We start from the raw sequence: 26,369 nt of genomic DNA on the forward strand, positions 1-26,369 counted from the left end.
GGATGTATTGAATTTATATCCTTAAGCATTTGAACAGATGTAGAATTACATACAAGTACTGTGCGCACTATCATTACTGAAGCCATTGTAAACATGCCATTGAATACTGCAACATTACATGGGACACTCTTGGACAAAACAATATTGGACCTGAAAACCCTGAAAAGTGAAGGGTCCCGAAATTGCTTCTGCGCAAACTCAAGTTCCAAGATGTCAGCGCCATATCGGGATACTGGCGGCTTCACTTCTGACCAATCGTCCCCTTGGAATTATAAGGTTTGGAATTACATTTTTGTCAAAATTGAGTTATTCACATATTCTTATTCTGTGACAATTTATTTACATTATGTGATGTGTTTTGTACATTTAGGGTCCCAGTTATTTTTATGTTTGAAAGAAACTTGTTCCCCATACACATTCCTAAATGGAATGCAAAAACTTTGAAGCTCAATATCTCAAAACTGTTCAGAATGCAGATAGAACCTTATAATTCCAAGGGGATGCAATGGAAGAGAGCGAAAGGCTGTCGTCCATTTTGATTTTTTACAATCTATGGACTCTACTGACTAGTGTTGTATTACTTAAGACTGTACCTGGTATTATCCATCTCGAGTCCAAGTCCAAGACCATATACTGTATTCATAATCTTTATCTCGTCGAGTCTTTGGGATTCTTAACTCAGATTCAACTCAGACTCAACCACTCAGGTCTTGGCTGTCAGGGTCACATTATGTATCAATGTGTTTTGGTTCATGTCCCCGTGTATTCTTTCATTTCAGTTTAGTTCCAGTTTTCACAGTTAGTAATTGTTCACTGTTTGTTACCTTAGTTTGATTAGTCCCACCTGTGTCTAGCTTAGTTCTCCCTGTGTTTATACTCTGTTGGTTGTAGGTTATTGCTGTTTCTGAAGAATCTCCTTGTAATTTGGTAAGGCACTCATGTTTGGATTGCACAGCACCATGTTATCGGCCAGGAGTCAAATAAACTGGTTTCAACTACAATCCTGTTATTGACTTTTATCGTAAGGGCAAAAACAGCAGGACAATTCTTGAAAAAATTTTCTGTTGTGTTTTGCATAAGAAAGAATTGGAATGTCATGGAGCAATTGGAACAAAGTTTGGAACGTCATGTGGGCGAGTAAATGAAATGATGACAGCATTTAAAATGTGTATTTCTATCTATTTAGGGTGTTCTGTCGATCTGTCCTACCTTGTCAGATTTTCCTACCGTAGCGCAAAATTATAGCCATATCTATCGGTTCATCCTACCTCGTAAAATCTTACTGAGCATTTCTGCTTCGCGTCTGTGACTAGTACATTAAATATTTCAGTGTAACTTTGTCGAATTTTCTTATTAGGCTATGTTACGGTGATTTTACAGTGAAAAGTAAGTTACCTCTTCAGATTGTCCTATGAAATAAACGGTAGGATGATTTTACGTTGCAAAATACCTCATCAGATTGTGCTACCAGTATGAAATAAACGAGTAGTATGATTTTACAGTGCAAAATGCCTCGTCAGATTGTCCTACCAGTATGAAATAAATGAGTAGTATAATCGTGTGTGTGTTTATATTTTACACCAAACAATCAAATCAATTCATGCCAATTCATCAATTTAATGTGAGAGTAAACAGTTCTCATTACTGCTATTATATCTTTGTAATAGTAATAATTGACATAAAATAGTGAAAAAAGATCTCGCGCAAGTAGTAAAATATTATGGGCGTATTGTTCAGCGTGACAAAAATGACGTATTATTGATGTGCGCATGCCCAGTAATCCTTGGTAGGACAATCTGACGGGTAGGATGGAATGTCAGAACAAGGGCTCCCTTCTCTAAATCAATGAAAATCTTATCTTCATCTTATCATTGCACTCCAAAATGAATGGCTCTCTGAATACTTCAGATGCTATATACACTGTGCTGCTCCATTCCTTCCCTAAAATCTGCAGCTCCTTCCCACTCCACAGGTGGTAGATTGAGGACTTGAAGGAAGGGTGTGAAGCTCTTAAACGTGATTACAGCTCACGGGGGAGATTGATCGCATCAATCAATCAATCAATCTATTTTTTTCTCACTGATATTGATGCTGATGAGCTCCCGTCTTTACAACAGAGTATAAGACCACCTGGTCCAAATCTGAGTTTTGACCTCTAACTCTTCTTCAGACATAAGATCATGCACCATGTTGCAGTACTTCATGCAAAAAACAAAAACAAAACGGTAGACTATCTCTACTGTTGGAAATAGACACACACACAGAGAAACTGATAAACACAGTGTGCGAATAAGTCGAGTCGAGAGAGCTGTCCTGCATAAACTTGGCCAGATTCTAATAATGAAGTTTGGCCATATCTGCGGATATGGAATCCAGATAGAGGAAGACAGCAGGCTTTTAGATAAAGCCGTGTGTCTCTATTAGTATGAAACTGAGCTTAGGCCAGGAGATATCCCGCATTTGATGTGCTGAGACAATGCCTCTCCAGGATGAAATGAAATTTGCAGTTATCATCATTATCATGATGAATGATGAGAGTCTGGCCAGGATGGCAATAGTTATGAATACGTTGTGCCAATAGTTTTTTTGTTTTGTTTTGTTTTTTTACAGACAGGGGAAACATGCTAGAAGGACTATAATGGCTCGGATCATCAAGAGATAGAGCCTGGAATGAGAGTCTGTAATTTAACCAGTCAAGATGCTGAATGCAAAAAAAAAAAAAAAAAAAAAAAACATTTTTATTTCAAAATGTAATTTATTTGTGTGGTAAGAAACTCAAGAAACTATTTTTTTAATCAAATTCATTATTAAAAAACGTTCAGTTGTGCTACTTAATATTTTAGTGTAAACTTTGATTTATTTGTGTAACTGTGAAATCTTTTTTTTTTTTTTCAGGATTGTTTTTAATCGAAAAGGTAGGAAGTTCAAAATAAGAGCATTTATTTAAAACAGTAATCTTTTGTAAACCTTTACAAAAGTGTTTACAATCTCTGTTAATCAATTGAATATGTTCAATGAATATGTATAGGGTTTCAGGGGACCTCTGAAAGCACTGTAATCTGACTGCTATAGTGAATGTTGAGCAGCAAGGTCATTAACTGCCGATGCGACATGAACCAATCAGCTTGTGCCATGAAGGTAAATATGTAAATATCCAGCCCGTTCTCATCCTTTAACATCATATAGAACGCTATATGCAAAAACGGCGCTATACTACGCACATGGCACCCTTTAACACAATATAACTTTAACCGTTAATATAACACACGAACCCAAGACGTTATAAATCCTTTAGCGTGAATATGACACGCACACCCTACCCCACACCTAAACTTAGCCCTCACAGCACGTGTTATATTAACGCTAACGGGTGCCATGTGCGTAGTATAGCGCCGTTTTGTCATATAGCGTTCCATATGACGTTAAAGGATGAGAATGCGTTGAAATATCATCAGTATGCGTTTAAGACCAATCAGCCACCGTCATCTAGAGTTTTTTTGACAAAACTTGTTTATTTATTTACAAAAGTATAAGTACTTTTTTTTTTCATGAGCACTTGGTGGACTTGTCACAGGCTAAAAAAAAAAAAAAAACATTTTATAGGGGTGATGAACTGAGAAATCACATTTTCCTTGAGCTTTTGATATCTAAGAGGTCATCATATTATAAGAATATCCTGTAAGTTTCAGAACTGAAAACGTCCTTGTTAGTCCAATAAAAGCTTTTATTGACTCCAGCCTCATCAAACGACTCGTTTTTTCAAAGTGGGGAACTATGACGTCAAAGAGAATAAAACACCACCCCTGTAAGGGGGGTTATGGGGTTATTATATACAAAAATCAAACCCAGCTAATATAACCCCCGCACCCCGCCCCCCCCCCCCCCCAATATCATCACATCATTCAGATTAGAATAAATATGAAATATTCTGAATTAATATTAAATACATTTGCCAGCAAGAAAGATAGTATCATATGTTAAATAATCTGTAATGTACCCTCTGCCCACCGCACTGACTTGGTATTACCAAACCCACTTTCTGTACCAAGTTTGTTTACTATGTTGCGCAGTCGCTGGGATGAATGGTTTGAGGAAATAGCTGACGGTGCATGCTAACGGATAGAAAGATGGAAAGGACATTGAAAGGGAGCCAGACAACGATTTTTTAATTGTTGGTCAGCTCCAAAAAAAGGAAAAATCTTGACCAAACGGAGGTACCCCATTGCTAAGTTAGCTGTTTCTCAAAGTGTGGCGCGTGGGGCGCGGCCTACTGTTGGGGAATAGAGACGAGTGGGATACGACAAACAGGTTTTGTGCCCATCTTTTTAATTCCTTTATTTATTGACCATACACTCAAAACAAAACAAAGACACATTTAAATGTAAGCCTTACTTAACCTTTTCACACATAAGTTTAAAAGTTTTTCAAGGCAACCGTTATTGATCGTAGTATCATTTTATGGTTCCCATGGAGACGCGTCCTTCATTGCTTGTCACACCGCAGCCACAACAGCTGAATGACTGATGATCTGCTTTTATTTATTTTTTTATTCAGAATTTCACAATTTGCTAGCTATATAGGATCTGATATTCCGATTGTCAAAAATGTGCAAGTGGATGTGTTTTGTTGTTAAAACACCTTTGCTGTAGGCAATGCGCGACGTATTTTATCTTATACGTACATTATTAGGAATTTGCCACCTTCAGCTCAATTTGATATTATTATTATTATTATTATTATGATTTTGTTTTTTTGTTCTTTTTGCATGTGAGTTTTCTTTTTGTGAGTTTGCAAAGTGACAGAATGAATCATAGCACAACTAACGTTAGTCCACACTTGTATTTTCTCCGTTTCTGAATTTTATGTTTTAGAGGCAATAAATGCAAACACAATTTTTCTATCTACTTTTGAGTCATATTTCATGCAAAGTGATAATATAATTGCACTTTCTTTTTTCTCTATTTGAAAGTTTTTAATGCTGTTATTGGATGCTACATTTTTACAATGTGATGTTAATAAAATACATTTTAACAGTTAAACTTAAAGCCTAGTTTCTTAACATTTTGTTGGGTTGATTGGGGACAGGAGGTGCTCGGAACCCTTTCCTACCTCAGAAGTGGGGAATAAAAGTATCACAATGTATTTCTAATACAGGAACGACAAATTGGAATGTTACCATATACAAAAGAAAATTATTCAATAAATAAATAAATGAATAAATATGGCACAAGTTTAATCCCCCCCCCCCCCCCCAATGGTAGACCCAAAGTTACGCCCTTGCCTCAGACAACAATATAATAAAATTTAAAAAGCCAGTTCATGACCCCTTTAAATTTTCTTCCTATGAAGCCTTCCCTACACTATACCAGTTATAACTTTATTAAGGTATCACATTCCTTTTTTATTAATGTATTATTTTTAATGCACCGGAATCACATCCAGAAATCTATTTAGTCCATTCCTATATCCCTCTGTAATATGAGCCTTGTCTGTGATCATAATAGCATAACTTTACACATAAAAAAGCCTATAATTTCAATTATCCACTGATGTCATGACACTGCAGTTCAGTGTTAAAACAGCTCTACTCACCAGCCTGCTCTGTGCTCACAGTGATATTGACAAGCTGTCTCATGGACCTTCCCAAGCCTGACACTCCATTCAGAGCCTCGATTTGGAATGTGTAGTTGGCATGTGCCACAAAGTCCTGAACCACCACAGAGGTGCTTGCGAGGCCCGTGGGTCTGGGTACGAAGCGCACGTTGCTGTTGCATGGCTCGCAGATCTGTCCGTCAGCTCCGCATCGAATGCATAAGACGTTATAGGTTATATCCTTCCTACCACCTGTGTCACTGGGCGGAGTCCACTCCAGGAAGAGGGCGGTCTCATTGATGTTAAAAACCAAATTTCGAGGAGGTGAGGGCGGTCCTGAAAGGAGAGAGACCTGACACATTAGCATAATTATCATGCTGGGAAAAAAACAAACGCGAGAGGGAGAGAAAAAATGGCCATTTGCGTAAAAAAAAAAAAAATGCACATTAACAGTTTTTATATTTTTCCCCCTCTCTCAAAAATGTGCTTATGCTTTAACTAATGAATCCCACTAATGCCTTAAAAATCACACGAGAGCTTTTGCCATCTCTCTTTCGCACTCTCCCTCTGGTTTAGCTGATATAAAAATGTCTCTGCTCTAGTACCCTGGTTCTGCTTCCTATAGAACCCCGGCTCAGAGCCAGGTACAGGAAAGTCTGCGTTTATCTTCTGTTTCCCAGACTCAGCTAATGATGATAATGAGAATATGTCCTAGACATGATTATCATAGTTAATGATAATTGCACCCACTCGTGAATAACAAGGAAGTAATTATTCTTCCTCTCCTGTTTTTAATGCAGATTGCTGCTGGTGAGGAAAAGATTGAGTTTGGTGAATAATTTGAGTTAGCACCATGGGGGGCAGAAGGATGGAATGAGTAGAGGATGATGAGTCAGAAGATTGAAATAAGAGAAATTCTGATCAATAGAATCAGAAAGAATAGAAACAGAAACATGTTTTTTTTTTTTCAAGAATTTCTTTCTTGTTTTGCACTGATACTTATCTTTACCTTTTTTGTAATTTTATTTTACATACTTAATTCTCTTCTGGGTAACTGAAACCAGCGCCATGAAAATGTTCATGCCTCTTGTATCACATCGCAGGCTTGTTCTCTCTTGTTTTACACAACCACCGCTGAGACTCAGTTATAGATGGTATAGAAAATAACAGGATAAATTTCCCTTGATCTTTTGATATATAAGAAGTATTTGTATCATTAAAAATCATGTAAGTGTAGCTTAAAACATCCTCCTCATTATATATATATATATATATATATATATATATATATATATATATGAAGAGTTCAGATGCAAAAGCCTCTAAGTGCCATTTGAAATTTTCTTCTAAAATGATCATTTTTATCAAGCTTATATATTCAAGTTCAGTAATTTCACTTAAATGACAATTAATAGGTAATCCTCATTGCAATTTAAGTGAAATTACTGAACTTAAATATACAAGCTTGATAAAAATGATATTTCTAGAAGAAAATTTCAAATGGCACTTAGAGGCTTTTGCATCTGAACTCTTCATATATATATATATATATATATATATATATATATATATATATATATAAACATTTATCTAATCAAGCTCCAAAAACAACTTGTTTTGAATTATAGGATTTGTGATGTCACACAGGCAAAAACATTTGCATTTGACTGCTTCCAAAAGCAAGACATCGATGAATAGATCATCACACCCCGCCAACTGGCATTAAGTGGCATATTGGCTGACATTTTCCTACAGTGGATGTGAGCGCGACAAAAGCAAATTGCAGCCCATTAAAATAACTCACGCTGTCTACACTGGCTTCAGTATACAGGTACGAGTTCAGTTTCTGACATGCTTGAGTCTGTCAACAACAGGACAATTGAATGAGTGCAAGAATGCTTGCTTAGATACCCAGTTTAAGCAGTTCGATTGTGTCTCTGCACAGACTTCAGAAGGAACAAGAGGATGGTTTATATTAAAGGCATCAGTGATCACGTCGGATGATTGCATGTTTATTCAGAGCATTTGACCAAAGATTTTTTTTTTTTTAATTTGTCGCAAAAATCAGTACATTCACTGATATTCATAACAAGAATGCTTTTGGTTGCGTCAAATTTCTTAAATACCGTATTTTCCGCACTATAAGGCACACCGGATTATAAAGCCACGTTTCCACCGCAATTACCAGGAACTATTTGTCCCAGGAACTTTTTTCACAGGAACTTTTTTTTCCCCAGACCGCTTGCTTACTGCGTTTACACCGCAAACTAAAGTACCGGGCGGGAAGATTATAGTGACGTTGAACTGCGTGCGACTGCTCTTCCAAGCCTGCGCATTTTGAGTTTTGTATGGAGGAGATTCAAGCTTTGCTGCTTTTGTGTGCGATTGGTTTACTAACGAGTTAATTAACAAAACGGCAGAAAAGAGACGAGCACCCAAACCGTATTCAGAAAGCTTGTTTTAAGCAATTTTAGAACATTTTTATATGTAGGGCACACCGGATTATAAGGCGCATAACATACTGCAGTCCGCGGCGCCGGAGGCGAGCCATTTTTAGTAAGCGTGAGCGCGCTGGGGCGGGCACGTAACTTACATTTGCAGCCTGACTCATATGAGTATTCAATGTGTTGGCGGCTCGCTGACAGCAACAGCTGGCTGTTTAGAATGAGACGACCCGGGGAGCGCTTTATGAACATTCTGTGATGCGCGAGCAGCGCCGGGGACAGTGTGTCTGTTTGTGTGTCTGTTAAGAGTGAGCGCTCGTGAGCGGGCACGTGATTTACACACATAACCTGATTTATACGACTCGAGGTTGAACTGGCCGTGTGACAAAGAGGCAATAAAGGGCGTTGCACACCGGACGAGAAGTGCAGCGCCGGGCCACGCCACGCCAAGTCTAGGACAACTCCAGGTATCGCACACCGGACGCGCACTTTCTCATCAGTGAATGGCCAGCATATTGTTATGTTTAATGACATGAAATGAAGATAATGTCTGTTCTGTTATGATTGTACTGTAGGGTTGGGAATCGTGAGAAATTTTCCGGTTCCGGTTCCGATTCCGGTTCCGCCAAACGATTCCGGTTCCGGTTCCCATTCAATTAAAAATATTAGTAAGAGAAAAATCCACAATCCTTTTCGTGTTTATTTCTTATAGTACTTGACAAATTAGTTTAACAGACTGGTAATGTAAACAAACTCAAAATATTATTAAGCAATCTTTGCAAAAAAAAAAAAAAAAATATATATATATATATATATATATATATAAGGAAATTAAAAAATTCTGCATTCTCTATAATAATTTAGACCTCTCCTTTATTGTATCTCCAACAGTGAAGAATACCCTCTCAGAAGGAGTAGAATATGCTTTAACACACATATGTGTGTAGAACAGATTATTTTTTAAAACGGTTTGAATGATTGATTCATAAAGACTTTACTTATTTCATTACTGGATAAATCGGCGCTCTAACAGTTAATAAACAGAACTGCATGCGTCTTGCGGAAGAACATTGTTGCCGGAGCTACTTCTCTCTGTTTATGTCCATGACGAGTCACGCAGGCATTGGGCTACTCCGCAGCAGCTGCGATCCGCCGGCCAGTCTAAACAAGAAGTCCGAGAATTAACGCTTATTACAGGCTTTACGTAGTGATTCAAGATAAGACAAAAACACGGTTTGAAAAAAAAAACATTATGATGTACTCGCTCATTGTATATATTTTGTAAATTCTGAACACAAAAAATATACGGACTGCATCTGTTTTGACCACTACCGTCAATGTTTACTCAAACTATAATCTCACTAATTCTGTAACGGAAATCATTTGAATATGTGAAACAAATAAATATTGAGACTGTGTGATTGTAAAGCAGTTTCATATCGACAACTGCTCTCTCTCTCTCAGCGCAAACAGATTTGAATGTAGGCTAGAGAGTTACTCGGCGGTCGGCGCGCGCAGCGTGCGTGTGTCTGTGTGTGACAAATGCAGCGCGTGTGAGAGCAAATCGCAACTTCAGTGGTGAAGTTTTTGTCATTTAGGAATAAGACGGCGTCTTCTACTCCCAGCACTTCGCCCACATGATGATATCGCATCGGCATCAGAACCGTTTTCGGAACCGAAACTTAGGAATTTTGCACGGTTCCGGTATTTTTTCAAAAACACAACCGGTTCTGGAAAAGAACCGGTTCTCGGTTCCCAACCCTATTGTTCTGTATGATTAAATACAATCGTTGCTGAGTCTGCAGTCTGAAAACTTTACGTCAGAGCATCCATTAACTGAATGAATTGAGAATCTCACCTGAAAATCCAATAACGTCAGCAATTGTCATTTAAGCAGCTGATTTCTATATATGAATGCAAAACTAAATATATATTGCAGCATAGGGCGAAGTCAGGATCCATTAGCAACGATTTGAGACAAAAAATAATTAAAAAATTATATAAAACTATGTAAATGGCGCTCTGTGGCGCAGCAGGATTTTGAACAGGGTCCTGAGCTGTTGCTGGGCGCCGCGAACAGACGCCGAATGATGTGTGTACATTAGAGAATAATGTATTTTAAAGATGTGGCGCGATGCGGTGCTGAGCTTCTCGTCCGGTGTGTGACCTCCTTAAGATGGACAGGAGCGCTAGTTCACGGGTGAATTTAATAACGTGGAGCGTTGTTAACCAATTGATCCATATGCTCCGGATTATAAGGCGCACTGTCGTTTTTTGAGAAAATTAAAGGCTTTTAAGTGCGCCTTATAGTGTGGAAAATACGGTTTTATTTATCAATTTAAATTATCTGTATTTTTTAAAGGGTCATGAAACCCCAAACCAAATTTTCTGAGATTATAACAGAGGTATGAGTGTTGAACACCATTGAAGACAATGTTAGCATCTGTTAGATTTAATAATAAGGTTAAAATGGTTAAATTTGAGGGGTTTTTTTTCGCTTTTTTCGTCTTCCGGGTTTAAAATCTTCATCGAAGCGGGTGACGTGGCCATGCAGTGCACAGTGCGTTGATGACTCATCGCTGTCTCATAATTATTAATGAGACTGAGTTTTCTTATCCAATGAGAAGACACGGCCTCTTAATTATTCATGACACCACGTGGATCTTTCCAACGACAGACATGTTAAACTATCGCGTACGCGTAGTAGATGAGAGAGGCAATCATGGGACGCAAGTATTTATTTTTATGGTGTAAAGTCCAAGTGCATTGAATATGTTCCCCGCGATATTGCCAGGGCTAGACTCTGGCTCTGGACGGTTGGTTTGCCATCAACCACGGACACATCTAAAGATGATCTAAACTATAGAGTGTGCCGCAAACATTTTCTCGAGAGAGCTGCGAGAAGTGGAGAATGGTGGACTTCGCCTTGTTGACAAAACTATTCCAAGTGCGTCTTGCGACTGATGCAGTATCCCGATGACTTTCCATCGAGGTGTGTGTGTGTGTGTGCGTCTAAAATGAGAATTCATCCACCTCCGCAGAGCCATCTTTATTATGAATTTCAGAGGGCACGTAGACAATACACAAAATGATTTTTTTAAGCGGAAAATTAATATTTTTTTTTTTCTGAAATGTATTTATAGTGTCTATATAAACCACTATATATTTTATAATGACATTATAATTATGCATGTAGCCTACATTAATATGTTTTAAATAGAATTACGATTACTGTAGGCTAATATATGTAACAGGACATTCAGTTACTTTTGAAAGGACAATAATAAAGTGTCAGTGTATTTCATAAGACTTTAACTTTGCCAGCTACATATAAAAATCTAGCATTTCCTCACGTTTTACCATTGCTTTTTAGTGACAGTCGATATGCATGGGACAGTGACTTGATGACCATACCACACCCTTCTTCTCACAGCTAGCCACGCCCATTTAAGTTGCATTTTTCAAAAAGATTTTGAGTTAGACTTGAGCTGAAAGAGGGGGTTTCATGACCCTTTAAATGCTGAAACCACTTTTGAAATTCAAATGTGTAGTGAAATAAAAAAATAAATAAAAAAAAATGATAAGAATGGGCTGACTAACGTGTACAGGCCATGGTGGGAGGGTCCTTGCTGGATCTGTAGTAGCTCTTCTCGCAGTGACACTGTGGCGAACCTTCGGAGTGGCTGGAACTGTGCGGGGGACACTTTGAACATTTGATGTTTCCTGCAAAGGCTTTGTAGAACCCAGGTCTGCAGGCTGTGAGGAAAACATAAGAGAAAAGTTAAGGTGGTGCATTCCAGGGTTTAGAGAAAGTAAAAACAGACATATCTGGTTAGGGCTGTCAATCAAATACATTTTTTACTGAAATTAATAAAAAAATTAATAACCGCCAGTTATTTAATCAAATGAATCGGTTACACTTTATTTCGATAGTCACTATAGACGTTCTACTAATTATAAGTAACTTTTCAACTACACGTCAACTAACTCTCATTAGAGTAGTAGTATATTATAGTAGACTGTCAGTAGACTGTTAGGTTATGGTTAGGTGTTAGGGTTCGGGTTAGGAGAATAAGTTTACTTGTAGTCGCCAAGTTACTTATAGTCAGTTGAATGTCCAACAAAATAAAGTGTTAGCAGATATTAAGCTCACAATCTACTAATCCTCTAATGACAGTTAGTTGACATGTAGTTGAAAAGTTACTTATAGTTAGTAAAATGTCTACAGTGGACTATCGAAATAAAGTGTTACCAATGAATCACAATTATTCACATGTATTAATATTTGCTGTACATACCCCTCCCACCACACCCCCCCCCCCCACACACACACTCCCCATACCCTTACTCATTAATGAATTAAGTTGATAAAAACTGACAGTAAAGACATTTATAATGTTAGAAATGATTTCCATATCAATAATTAAATATCATTTTTAACATTTATTAAACAACGCTGAAAAATAAATATCATCGTTTCCACAAAAAAATATAAAGCAGCACAACTATTTTCAACATTAATAATAATAAGAATGTTTAATAAAAAATGCAAATCCGCATATTAGAACAAAGAAGACTGGGTTAATGGCTGCTGAAAATTCAGCTTTGCTATAACAGTAATAAATTACATTTTAAAATATATTAAAATTGAAAACAGACATTTTAAAAGGCAATAATATTTTACAATATTACTGTTTTATTGTATTTTTGATCAAATAAATGAAAATAAGACTTCTTTCAAAAACATTTAAAATCTTACAGACCCCAAACTTTTAAATGTTTGTGCATAACAACACTTTGCAATCATGTTACACAAGACACATTTGTGACCCTAGATCACAAAACCAGTCACAAGTTGCACGTGTATTTGTGGCAGTTATTATACAGTACATTGTATGGGTCAAAATTATCGATTTTTCTTTTATGCCAAAAATCATTAGGATATTACTGTATAAGTAAAGATCATGTTACATGAAGAAATTTAGTAGATTTCCTACCGTAAATATATTTCAGAATTTAAAGGTGATTGTCTCACTGTTTCGATTTTTTTGCACCATCAGATTCCAGATTTTCAAATAGTTGTATCTCGGCCAAATATTATCCTATCCTAACAAACCATTCATCAATGGAAAGCTTATTTATTCAGCCTTATGTATAAAGCAGACTGGTTTTGTAGTCCAGGGTCACATTTTAGCATTTCATCTAAGCAAAATTAATTGTATTTTTATCTTAAAGGTACAATATGCAGGATTTGTGCAGTAAAATATCCAAAAAACACTAGGACAATGTTATATATATATTGTTTAGTTGATTACTTACAATATCTCAAATGTTTTCAACTATTTGTAAATCGTGGGAAAATTGCGATTTTAACCAAAGAAATGGGGCGTGTGAGGAGGGGTGAAGAGTCACCAGTCAATGATGTCATATCCACGTTACCCCCGGTGTCCGCTAGGTTTGACCTCGTATTGCAAAAGTAACCATGGCGACAGACGTGGACAACCGGGTTATGCTCGTTATGCCTAGCAGGATGCTCACGCTGTTGTTGCTTTGTTCAAATATTATGGACCATGGCAATCAGACTTTGAGACAAAAAGAGGACTAAAACGAAGATCAACATCTTTCAAGATGCCGAGAGCTCCACATCCGCGACTAACTTCGACTTAGAGACGCGAGTGTTGCAGGTTACTTTATTAAACAGGTGAGCAAATGTTGAGCATGGTGAGCAAATTAATCAAAGTTATTTAGTTCAACATGATGAAAATTTAGAATATGATCTGTATGTTATTTTCTAATGTTAATCTAGCTTATAGTCTCATTCAGCCAACAAACAACCCAACTAACATTCAACACACTCAAATGCCGTTTAGTGTGATAGTATAACTGTTAGAGCAAGTGAAACAGCGCTGCGTTACCTCAAGTTTAATTAGTCTAATAAACTGACCCATGTGAGTATTAATCCAGCACTTGCGTGTAGTTCATTAGAATGAAATGTCCTTATTCTTTACTTCCGCGGGACTCGCGTTGCGTGTGGCGTTGGTATACGTCTAGCAATCGCGCCCTGGTTCACACCACAGTCATGTTAAAAACATCGCTGTATTCACTCATCTATAAAATATCCATCAGCTTGACGACAAGATCCATAATTCCGCTTAATACAGAATATACGTCATCAATGTACGCCTTTGTTATTGTACCAATGGTGGTATTATAGCGACCCCTGGTGGCAAAAAATCGTGCATATTGTACATTTAAATATTATAATGTATATTTTATATGTATACATATTGTATTCTTTTAAACTGATGCTCAAAATACACATGCAGATGAATAACCCTAAAAATGACCAATTGCAATATGGACATGTGAGGCAGATAAAAATGTGAGGTAATGTTTTCAATCTGTCTGTCTCCGTGGAACTGCTAGCTTAAGAGAGACATTAAAAGCTTCTCCTTCTCCCTCTTTCTCTCTCTGTCCCCTCCAGGGTGCAGCCTAACTCATTTGATCTTTTCTATGCTCCAAACCATAGTAGTTCTTAAACACTCTCTGTCTTCGACTTAGACTCCACACTGAAAGACTCGCTGAGGCCCAGGAGAGCATGCAGACGAGACTGAGTTAAGTGGTACACACACAAGCACACATACTTACACACATCATAAATGTAAGATGGCAGATCTCTTTCTGAAGTCCCCCCTCTCTCTTTCTCTCTCTCTTTCATACACACACACACACACACACACACAAACACACTAGTTTTACTTTTATTTAAATTTGCTCCTCAGAGGTTAGTAATTCTCTACAGCCACAACATTACAGGCATTGATCTGTTTTTCTCTGACTCCAGACACCTTCTCCAGTAACAGGGCCATTCCCAGAGAGCTTCAGAGCTTTCCCAGCAGCCTTTTGTCCTTGTGATGCAGAGAAACAAGGTATGTGCGCAGGACCTCTGTTAGCATCTTTTAAAATCGGTATAGGCGTTTGGCAGTGTTCCTAGCAAGGAAAACAACTCCAATGTATAAATCATTAATGAGGGTTCTTACTTTTATTTAGATCTCTTGTAAACAAAATCAACTTCTATTTTTATGGAAATGGAGAGCATATGTTATGGAAGCACAAATTCGACCAGCAGTCAAACAAATGAGCCACCATCCAGATCTGAGAATGCTTATAAAGGAAAGGAGAAACAAAGAGATCTTTCAGGATTTACAAATTAAAGTCATTGAAAATGCTAATTGTATACACTCACCTAAATGATTATTAGGAACACCACACTAATACTGTGTTTGACTCAGATAGGCCGTGGCATTTAAACAATGCCGAATTGTCACTAAGGGGCCTAAAGTGTGCCAAGAAAACATCCATACACCATTACACCACCACCACCAGCCTGCACAGTGGTAACAAGGCATTATGGATCCATGTTCTCATTCTGTTTACGCCAAATTCTGACTTTACCATCTGAATGTCTCAACAGAAATCGAGACTCATCTAGCACTTAATCGATCGATTAATCGAGTAATCGGATAATTTGTTTTTGTGTTTTTAAGCAACCAAAACAAATACTGTATTACGAAAATGATAAGGTGTTTGGTTTTTATTTCTTTAAAAAAATAGAGGTATTTATTCCAACTCCAACATTTGGCTCCATAACTAATTATTGCAATTTTTACCCATTTAGTGTTTATAAGTGCCAGTGCCAACAATTATAATACAATACAGTTAAAACAATTTACTGTAAAACCTGTTACATGTAGCCCATAACATGTAAAACTTTGAATACAAACTTAAATAGTAAAGCCCATTTGGCCTTAGTTTTGTCTTCTTAATACAACATTACAAAAAAAGGATTGCACCTTCTGCAGATTACCCACCTGAAAACAAAAATAAATATAAAATATCAACCCAAACAGGTACACAAATGTATACAATTTATAAAAAAAATAAATGGAAATAAAAGAATTATACATAAGAATCAGACTTTTTCAACTATAATCTCAAATGAATGCGTGAGAGTTGGCAGCCCTGCCAGGTATACTTTGCAGACACATTGCATCTTGTTCTCTCCCTTTATAAACATACAATGATCCCAAACTTTAGACATTCTCTGCCATTTATGAAGTCAAATGTATCATGCGCTATGGTGTGCTTCCAGAACAACGGTCCGTGTGTCAGGCAACATTTTTCCACTCATGGCAACATTTTTCCACACTTCAACTGTCCTATTTTGGTGCAAAATGTGGCCTCTTTTTCCTATTTGTAGTGGAGATGAGTGCTACTTGGTGGGGTCTTCTGCTGTTGTAGCCCATCCCCCTCAAGTTGTGGGTGTTGTGGCTTCACAAATGCTTTGCTGCATATCTCGGTTGTAACGAGTGGTTATTTCAGTCAAAGTTGCTCATCTATCAGCTTGAATCAGTCGACCCATTCTCCTCTGACCTCTAGCATCAACAAGGCATTTTCGCCCACAGGACTGCGGCATACTGGATGTTTTTCCCTTTTCACACCATTCTTTGTAAACCCTAGAAATGGTTGTGCGTGAAAATCCCAGTAACTGAGCAGATTGTGAAATACTCAAAAATGCTTAAATCACCTTTCTTTCCCATTCTGACATTCAGTTTGGAGTTCAGGAGATTGTCTTGACCAGGATCACACCACTAAATGCATTGAAGCAACTGCCATGTGATCGGTTGATTAGATAATTGCATAAATGTGTAATTGAACAGGTGTTCATAATAATCCTTTAGGTGAGTGTATGCTTCAGTTTAGTTTGTGCCAACCCTTGGTTTCACCGTAAGCGTGGTTCAGCTTTTAGAGGTGTTCATCACTAATAACTTACACTCCACAGCTCACCTGCTCCGTGGCAGGTTATGTCCTCAGTAAGAGTTCTCAAACCGAAATTGGACCAATCAGCTGTAAGCAAAGTGACACGTCTGATGTAAAAAAAAGCCACTTCCCATTTTATATTGCTCCATATTAAAGGTCACTATATTTATTATAATTATTTTATATGATGTGATTATTTTAAGCATTTAAATTAATATAAGCATTTACAAATAATATAAATAAGATTTGGAATCAGTAGATAATGCTTTGAAAAAATACTAAATGTGAATTTTCATATTCCAGTCTCTGTGTGCCTAATATAACCAACTATATAAACTAAATTCACAAGTTTTGTCTTGCTGTGTAAATGCATTTATGTACTGCATATTCTTCCATCTCGTAATCTTCGACAGAAGAAAGAAATTAATGTTGCGGATTAATTACTTTCATGTGCATGTGCTCCATGAATTCGGGGATCAAAACCTGAGTTGACAGAGAAAGTCGACGATCAAAGTCATGGTAAACAAAGCCTGAAATGGTTTAGCTTTTTCAATTTGAAACTAATCCTGTAACCCTGAGTTTTAAAATTTTAATTAAGTCTGACAGTGTGTATATATATATATATATATATATATATATATATATATATATATATATATAATACACGTCACAGGAGAATTGTTTTTTTCATAAGTTTTTTTCATTGTAATAAAATGCCTGACTCCTTTCTCTTGTTAAGGCTAATTTCACAGCTAGCTTTTTATGTATGATCCCAAACACACACAAGAGAAATATATTTTCACTTTTTTTTTTAAATTATTTGTCAAAAAATAATATTCTAACATGTAATATTTACCTTCAATTTGTAATCTAAAGCATGCTCTCCACTGACAGTCTTCTTGGTAAATAGCTATAGTAACTTTTGAAGAAAAATGGCGTGATGGGTGATGGCGCAGGGGATAAGACACATGCCTTTGGTGTGAGAGACCCAGGTTCGAATCCACTGTGAGACACCAATGTGTCCCTGAGCAAGACACTTGAACCCCTAGTTGCTCCAGAGGTGTGCGACCTCTGACATATATAGCAATTGTAAGTTGCTTTGGATGACAGCGTCAGCTAAATGTAAATGTAAAAAAGAATAAATAAATATCAACCCCTGGGATATAAGAGTGTCCAACTATTTATATGTATTTATTAGTTACCAGTATTGTTCCAGTTATTTCTGCTTTTGCTATCTGACCCGAACCACAAGTATTGGCACTTTTACAAGGCCCAAAGCTGCTCTAATTAGGCCGACATAGGAAGTAGATCTGCCTCAGTGAAGTGAAGACCAGTGATACCAAGAACGGTACGATTCTGCAGCATTTACCTTTCCCCAGAGGATTCACAGGCAGCCATGCTGCAGAATGGTTCAGCTCTCAATATCAAAGGATGCAAAGCACGATGAGGCAGCGCTGGAGGCAGGCGTGATAACAAAGTGGTCGTTTAGATCTAGGAAATTAGTTCAATTTTAATTTGCTCACATTGTAAAATGACTCCCGGTGTGGCTCTTTGTGGAGCTTGTAATTTCACAGAGGGAGAGACAATAACATTGGTAAAGGGGCACTGGGAAAATAAAAGCAAAAAAACATAAAAACAATACTACATTCACCTTTAATTAACTTCATTTGCAGTACAGTTCTTTCGACTTTATCTTTTTTTAATGATTTATGTTGTTTTTAGAACAATTAAGACTCATTTATATACCACAGTCTTCACTGAATTGCTGGTGTTAAAAAAAAAAGTCGTTTCTGCTACTTTCACCTCAAAGCAAGCCAATACCTTCTAAAAAGCCAATTAAATACAACCCTCGGTGCCAGTTAATGGACTCCGTAATGGCTATGTCAATATGAATATATATTTTCCCCTCAGACAGACATGTATTGAGTATCAGCTGACATACTGTCTGAGCAGGGAGTTAGAACAGCAGGGAGATGAACAAGAGACAGTAATTTAGAAAATTGATCCAATTCCCTGCAACCACGCTTTAAACTTTTCTAGAAAATGTCCGTGGCTTTGGGAATGCACCTCAGGAAAGTTGTTCGGTTGTCTGACCTACAGTTCAGGTTTTGCGTAATGGTCATGTAGTGCATAATAACAACAGCGTGGAGGTTTAGATGGTCCATTTGAAAGAAAGTCAAGGGTTTTATTATTCTGAGTGTGTCTGAATTGTTAAAATGACAGACAGCACTGAGAGTAAGTCGCTCTCTCTCTCTCTCCCCCTGCAATCATTCCATCTCAACGGCACTTTTCTTGCCCCCGAGGACAAGACCTTTATGACAGGAGGACAAGAGAGTGTCTGTGTGAAAGATATAGTTTTAGATATACTTTCTCTCCTCTTCTCTCTTCGTCTTTTCTCTGTGTCTCTTTTCCTCCTTTTCGATGACAGTTTTGGGGCATTTTCCAGCGTCGCTGTGTTTGTGTGAGGTGTAAGGGTAGGAGGACATGGGAGCTAAGAGAAAGAATTTTAGGGGAGAGAGAGAGGGAGAGGAAGAGGTAACCCACAGGTAAACAATTTCATCATTAGCACAGGGGACTGCCAGTAGAAAATGCAATTATGATTTGGTATTCGGTTTAAATTTCTCATTCGCCTTTAATGAAAGGTCTCAGAGCTAGTGACCTGATGGTCCAATGCAGTCTAGGCCTCATCATCACTCTTTTCTTTCTCTCTCTCTCTTGCCTTTTCTTGGTCTCTTTATCTCTTTCCTTCATTCTCTCTCTTTGTCCCTCCATCCGCCCACCTCCCTCTCTATATCTCTGTACTCTCTGTTGACAGTCTATCTGGGTATGGAAATAGGCAAAGGAGATTGCCTCCAGCAGTATGTCAGTCCCCAGAGGAGGAAATAGACCCATGATAGCACAATTACTTAATACACTAAAAAGCTGAAAATAATAGCTTTGGTGTGTGACGGAAAACAAATCGGAGAGCTTTGGTAGGCGAAAAAAAAAAAAGAAAAAAAGAAGAAAAATTCAATCAGAGGTCCATTTCGGGCAGCCCCGGATCCTGCTGATTCCACTAATTTGTGTTATTCACCACCCTCAGCATTTAGATATATAAATCCTACTGAATGGTCTTCCTGAATGCTAATCATAACTGTCAGTTAGCAGTTGGCAAACAAAGGGTAGAGTGACAGATTGCTGGAATATACTCAATGCTTTCTCAAATGACAGTTTTACAAAACGCAGAGTATTAACAGTCATTATTCAATTTGGAAAGGCAGTCTATAGTGAAAATTGTAATAGACTGCTAAATGTGCTGCCATCCTCCTACTCGCTGCCCGGGGTGAATATTGAACAAAGAATTATAAGCATTGAGTTTTAGGACAAATGATTCATTTTTAATCTCCGGTTGGTATTTAAATGTTATGAATGTGATTTTCTACCTCTGCGAGGGAAGAAGCGTGTGTATTTTCTGCCTTATACGGAGCATCATTGAGCAGAGGAGAATTCTGCTTTCAATTTATCTGTGTCAATTTGATATACATTTAACTGGCTGCTAATGCTGCTAATGCTAATTTTGGTTCTATATGAAATGGTACTGCATGTGTGGAGTTGTTGATATAGCAATCTTTCTTTATCAACATGCGCTATTAAGTAAGACACTTTACCCTGGGTTGCTCCAGGGGGTACCTAACCTAACCTAACAGTATGCCTGCAAACAGTTTACTCAGTAGTAGCACTGGGAGGAATGACATATAACGTATAGAGTTACAAGAGTGTCAAACAGTAGAGATTATGCTACTGTAAAACATTTATTCCATAGTATCTCTGCAGCAAAAAAAAAAAAAAAACCCAATAATTTAAATGATTTTAAAGGGAGCAAATGCATTTTGGCATATCATGCCACACTGCAGACATCCCATGTAGATACAATATAACAGCAAGTTGTTTATAGTTGCCAACATCACAACTTGCATAATAAAAATAATATAATAAAAATAGGTAAATAATAAATTATGTAGTAATAAATGTATGTGACAGTCCTGTGGGTGAAAATGCCTTGTTGATGCTAGAGGTCAGAGGAGAATGCCGACTGATCCGAGCTGATAGAAGAGCAACTTTGACTGAAATAACCACTCGTTACAACCGAGGTATGTAGCAAAGAATTGTGAAGCCACAACACGCACAACCTTGAGGTGGATGTGCTACAACAGCAGAAGACGCCACCGGGTACCACTCATCTCCACTACAAACAGGAAAAAGAGGCTACAATTTGCAAGAGCTCACCAAAATTAGACAGTTGAAGACTGGAAAAATGTTGCCTGGTCTGATGAGTCTCGATTGCTGTTGAGACATTCAGAGTCAGAATTTGGCGTAAACAGAATAAGAACATGGATACATCATGCCTTGTTACCACTGTGCAGGCTGGTGGTGGTGGTGTAATGGTGTGGGGGATGTTTTCTTGGCACACTTTAGGCCCCTTAGTGCCCATTGGGCATTGTTTAAATGCCACAGCCTACCAGAGCATTGTTTCTGACAATGTCCATCCCTTTATGGCCACCATGTACTTATCCTCTGATGGCTACTTCCAGCAGGATAATGCACCATGTCACAAAGCTCAAATCATTTCAAATTGGTTTCTTGAACATGACAATGAGTTCACTGTACTAAAATGGCCCCACAGTCACCAGATCTCAACCCAATAGAGCATCTTTGGGATGTGGTGGAACGGGAGCTTCGTGCCCTGGATGTGCGTCCCACAAATCTCCATCAACTGCAAGATGCTATCCTATCAATATGGGCCAACATTTCTAAAGAATGCTTTCAGCACCTTGTTGAATCAATGCCACGTAAAATTAAGGCAGTTCTGAAGGTGAAAGGGGGGTCAAACACAGAATTTAACCCTTTCACACGTAAGTTTAAAATATTCTAACTGACCCCCCAGCGTGAGTTTTTCAAGGCGACCGTTATTTAGAACTTGCCACTTTAATGTTTCCATGGTGACGCGTCATTGCTTGTCACGTGACACAGCACATCTGCTTTTATGTCATTTTTCCTTTTTTATTAAAAATATTCAAAAATGTATTAGCTATATCATGAAACACTGATATTCCGATTGTCAAATATGTGCAAGTGGATGGGTTTTGTTGTTTAGACATCTTTATAACGATCGCGTTAGTTGAGCTGTATGCACAATGGGCGGCGCCATTTTAGTTTTAGTTTTCAGTTCAGAGAATCGGATCTGTTGGATTTATAACGTCAATTCCTCCACTTCTCACGAAATACATGATAGTAAGTGGCTGGTGAACTGGGAGAAGAATAGGGTCAAACGTTAAGCTACTTACACAATGTGTATCTGATATGAATAAAACATGTCGTCTTATTATAATTGAAAGCATTATTATTGCCGCTTCCATAGACATCTGTGTGTATTTTACAAACTCAAAATCATTGTTTTGCTAGTACATATGTGTATTTAACGTCTGAAACCTAAAATAAACATTTTGTGGTTGAAAACACTCAATAGTTGTGATATATGACAGGACTGAGTGCGTCTGTCTCTGGCTGAGTTCCAGCCAACACGCGTGAGCAAGTTTGAATTTAGCAGTTGCTGACGTGATGCACTTAACGTTCTAATCACACCGGTGTGATCGTATGCTCCAGGGACCAGCCAAGACTGATCGCACCGGTGTGATCATACGCGCGAATGGATTAATGTTCCTAATAATCCTTTAGGTGAGTGTAGTATGAATGTGTGCAGTACAAATATAATGTGGACGTCCTAATTCACCATGTTGTCATTATCATGTGACCTTCCAGCGTCAGTTGCATCACTTCACTGCCATTCCTAAAATCCTCTCCCGTGGCCTTGTGGGATATTAAAATGTCCATCGTAAGCACACTTCAGAATCTCACCAAAAGAAGTAGGTCATCCGGGTACTTTTTGCCTACTCTTTTAATTCAGACATCATACTTATTTTGTCACATACTGTTATTGACCTACTATATAGCAGGGAAGTATTCGATTTCAGATGAAGCCTATAGGGAAGCACAAGACATGATCACATAAGGGAAAGGAAGTCACCTGACAAGAAAACAGGACCAAAACTTCAAAAAACAAATCCAAATGAAACTAAATCCAAAACTAAACGTGCATTCACGTTAGAGTGCATCAACTAAATACGTTGCCAATACAACCGTTCAACGTCAACTGTTGATCTTAAAATGTATTAGTAAGTGTTGAGATTAGATTAATAAATGCTTTAGAAGTATTGTTTATGTTAACGTTAAAATGAAACATACTCAGTTATTAACGTAACCTCGGTTCTCTCTAGAAGAGGGAACGAGTACTGCGTAATATCTTATGCAAGGCGAAACACTCTTTTCCACAATTCAGTGAAACTACATTTTACAGGATGCTGATGGACAATTTTTCTGATGCAAGGTTCTTGCACTACTTCATCTCATAAACATGTCTTCGCCCTTTCTCAAAATTTTTATTCTGCTTTTTCATTGGTTCCTCTTTTTCTACTTCACTCTCTTCCACCATCCCTCCTCTCCTCTTCTACCACCCTTACCCCACTCCCCTCCCATCAAGCATACCTTTCTTTTTCTCTCACCATTTTTCTCACTCCATCATTAAACTTTAAGCTCTCATTGTTTTTTTCAGCCCTTTTTGACTATGAGTCAAATGAGACTATTTTTTTTCTGGGTGGAATTAAAGAGAGAAAAAAAAACAAAGTTAATGACTTCTTAATAAGAAGCACCGAGGCTGGAGGTGACAAGGAGGAAAATACTTCCCTCCCCCTGATTGATGATCATAAAAGCACATTCAAATAAACCAAACAGAGTGATTTATGCCCTACTGTGTAAGACCTCAGCCACTGGCATATACAGGAAACATATTTGACAGACACAGAGACAAAGCGCTCGACTGCAGCCATCAGTTAAGGCTTAACTGCAGGGTCCTTAGGCTGCCATGGATGGACATTTGCTTTTGACAGTTCAAGGAAGTGCTCCGGTCATATGGGAGAGCTAAGACAGCTTCAGGGGTTTGAAAGATGGATACACACAAGCCATGGGAATAAGTGCAGTTAAGTATGGATGACAAGGTAAACGTTATCTAGGTTATCTACATTGCTTAGCAGTCTCCACCAATTAGTTTCATTATCTAAGTGGCCAGCCTACAGTATGACCTAGTAATAAAAGTGCTATTCCAGAGAGACAACACTATACAGTGCAAAGTTCACCCATCTGACAAGCTTATAATTAACATGTAACAGGCTTAATGAGCTCCTCTACATATACTGGCATTCAATCGATTTGGATTCAATTATCATTTATGGTGCAATCAAATCTAAGCCTGCTTAGAGTGTGTAATAGGCTTTTAATTGAGAATGATAGTATTATGCATTGGGCATTTGAACTTTATGCTGTTAAGAAATTCAAAGGCACCTAGGCATGTAGAAATGAGCAAAATACAACTTAAAATAAAATCAATCTGAATGTGTGACTGTGCACATCTTGATTTTTGGTGTTGAGACAATATTATACTGTAATTTCAGCTTTTTTGTGTGTCCGCTGAATCATAAAGAAGCCGAATGATTTATTTACATAAAAAGAACTGTGCAAAGTTGGTTGCGGTTCACTTTTTGCGGTGAACCTGAGTGTAAACCTCAGCCACATTCATCATGAGGCGTGCAAGCAATTTGCAAAGATTAATTTAAAGGTTACTACAATTTTACACTCACTTCTTCTGGAGGTGCAGCAGGAACATGAATAGTAACCCATATATATTTTTTTTTTTTTTTCACATGCAGCTTCTTAGCAAAACCAGCTTCATACTCATCCTCGTTTATAAATCAGTCTGGTGAGAAAAAATTCGCGAATTGCACAAACATGAAAGCATTGATGTTGATTGTGGGGAATATTCCCTTCGAAAGCAAAACTCAGCCACTTTAGTGGTTCGGATTTAGGAACATCAAAATGACTGCTGTGTTCATTATTAGAACCACGAACAGAACACCTCAATCACTTAGAAGCCATTCTGCTCTAGTGTATCAATAATAGCGAACTACAGTATGAAGACAGCTCGCTCAGGGTGGGGATATGTTGAAACGCTGCTGTCAGTCAACAATCGTGGGAGGGGCGTCCGACCGTGTGACATCACATGGTCAAACGGCTCGATTTGAGGCAGGGAAAAATTATAAGGAAATGAAAACAAAAACACTGGATATATTTTTATCATAATATGATGGTTGTCTACAGGCACTGCCAACACACATTTCAGTACAATCAACTTGAAAAAGTGCATGTACCATTATATGACCCCTTTAAAGCAAAGCACATTAAAAAAATGGAAAGCACATTTAAAAATCCACATAGACATTTAAACAATATTAAAAGCTTGGTTCTCACACAGGGGGACTTTAACATGTTTTACCATGTTTAAATCCACTCCACTGATTTTTCCCTATATAGATAATGTGAAAACAGTCAGCAGATTCCATCAGAGAAAAAGAGTATAAAACAGAAAACAAACCCATTTTTCAACAAACCAAACTTTTATTCAAGCAGTGACTGCGGAAGAAACAACTGTAATACAGGCGAGTAATACTGCTGCACGTTCATTTAATTATGTATCTACATTTTAGTTAGAGCACATTGCACTTTTATTACTAAAATATAAATGATGTTGTTGTCCAATATTTTGAAAAAGAGAACCAAAGAGCCGTGTACCCTCTTTACACTAAATCAATATCCAGTCTTAAAATGTTTTTGTGAATTGCGGGCCTGTCTGATGGATGGACAGCTGTAAAAACAATTTCAAATGCCCACAGGCAGAACATATAATAAATACCGTCTTAATGACAATTATGAGCTAGAGCCTGGATGACTATTTAAAAGTCAGCAGTGTGTGTAAATGAGAGAGACGTGGAGTGATTCTGCCCATATAAAGGTATATGAGAAGGGAGGGAGTCAGACAAAGAGATGGGAATGCCTCTAAACGGAATCATTTCAAAACGATGAACTGCCATTCAACGGAGGAGAGAGAGGGGGGTAATTGGGTGTCATTTGCAAGTAATTATGTGAATCTGAATGTGTGAACTCAAACGTGCACAGATTTACTCATTAACAATTGTCTCTGGAAGTGAAGAGCTCACTGATTCAGCATCGTCTTTGTGGTTTATATTCTTTTAAGCAAGATCTAAGAGCCCTCAACCATGCTAAATACCACCAATGAGGTACTGTAATGTGTTCTTGCACTTCTTTGTTATTATAAATATCTCTTCAGGCAAAAGGGCAGAACTGGCTCAGAATTTGTATGGGATGAGAGCATGCCAAAAAAAAAAAAAAAAAAGAGAACGAATCAATAAATAAACTTCAAAATTGTGTTTATATATGATTGATGATAACAATAAGACCATGGTGAGGATATGCCTATTGAAAGTCAATCATCACATATGTATGGGCTATTGATTAATTAAAATTGTTATTACAATTAATTACATGATTCGCTGCTTAATGATTCAA

General features: G+C 37.7%; 1 protein-coding gene across 3 annotated transcripts in view; it reads right to left on the reverse strand.

Annotated features, from left to right (window-relative positions):
- epha6 (eph receptor A6) overlaps positions 1-26,369 on the reverse strand; it is a 164,155-nt gene that overhangs the window by 40,307 nt on the left and 97,479 nt on the right. For all 3 annotated transcript variants that reach the window (XM_039649533.2, XM_039649534.2, XM_089132185.1), the window contains exons 4-5: positions 11,637-11,792; positions 5,593-5,928 (exon numbers count right to left, since the gene is read on the reverse strand). In XM_039649533.2, the coding sequence (XP_039505467.2) occupies positions 5,593-5,928; positions 11,637-11,792 (492 nt within the window). The remainder of the gene's footprint in view (positions 1-5,592; positions 5,929-11,636; positions 11,793-26,369) is intronic.

Source organism: Pimephales promelas, chromosome 6, assembly GCF_988280905.1.
Source record: "Pimephales promelas chromosome 6, fPimPro1.hap1.1, whole genome shotgun sequence".
Classification (NCBI taxonomy): domain Eukaryota; kingdom Metazoa; phylum Chordata; class Actinopteri; order Cypriniformes; family Leuciscidae; genus Pimephales; species Pimephales promelas.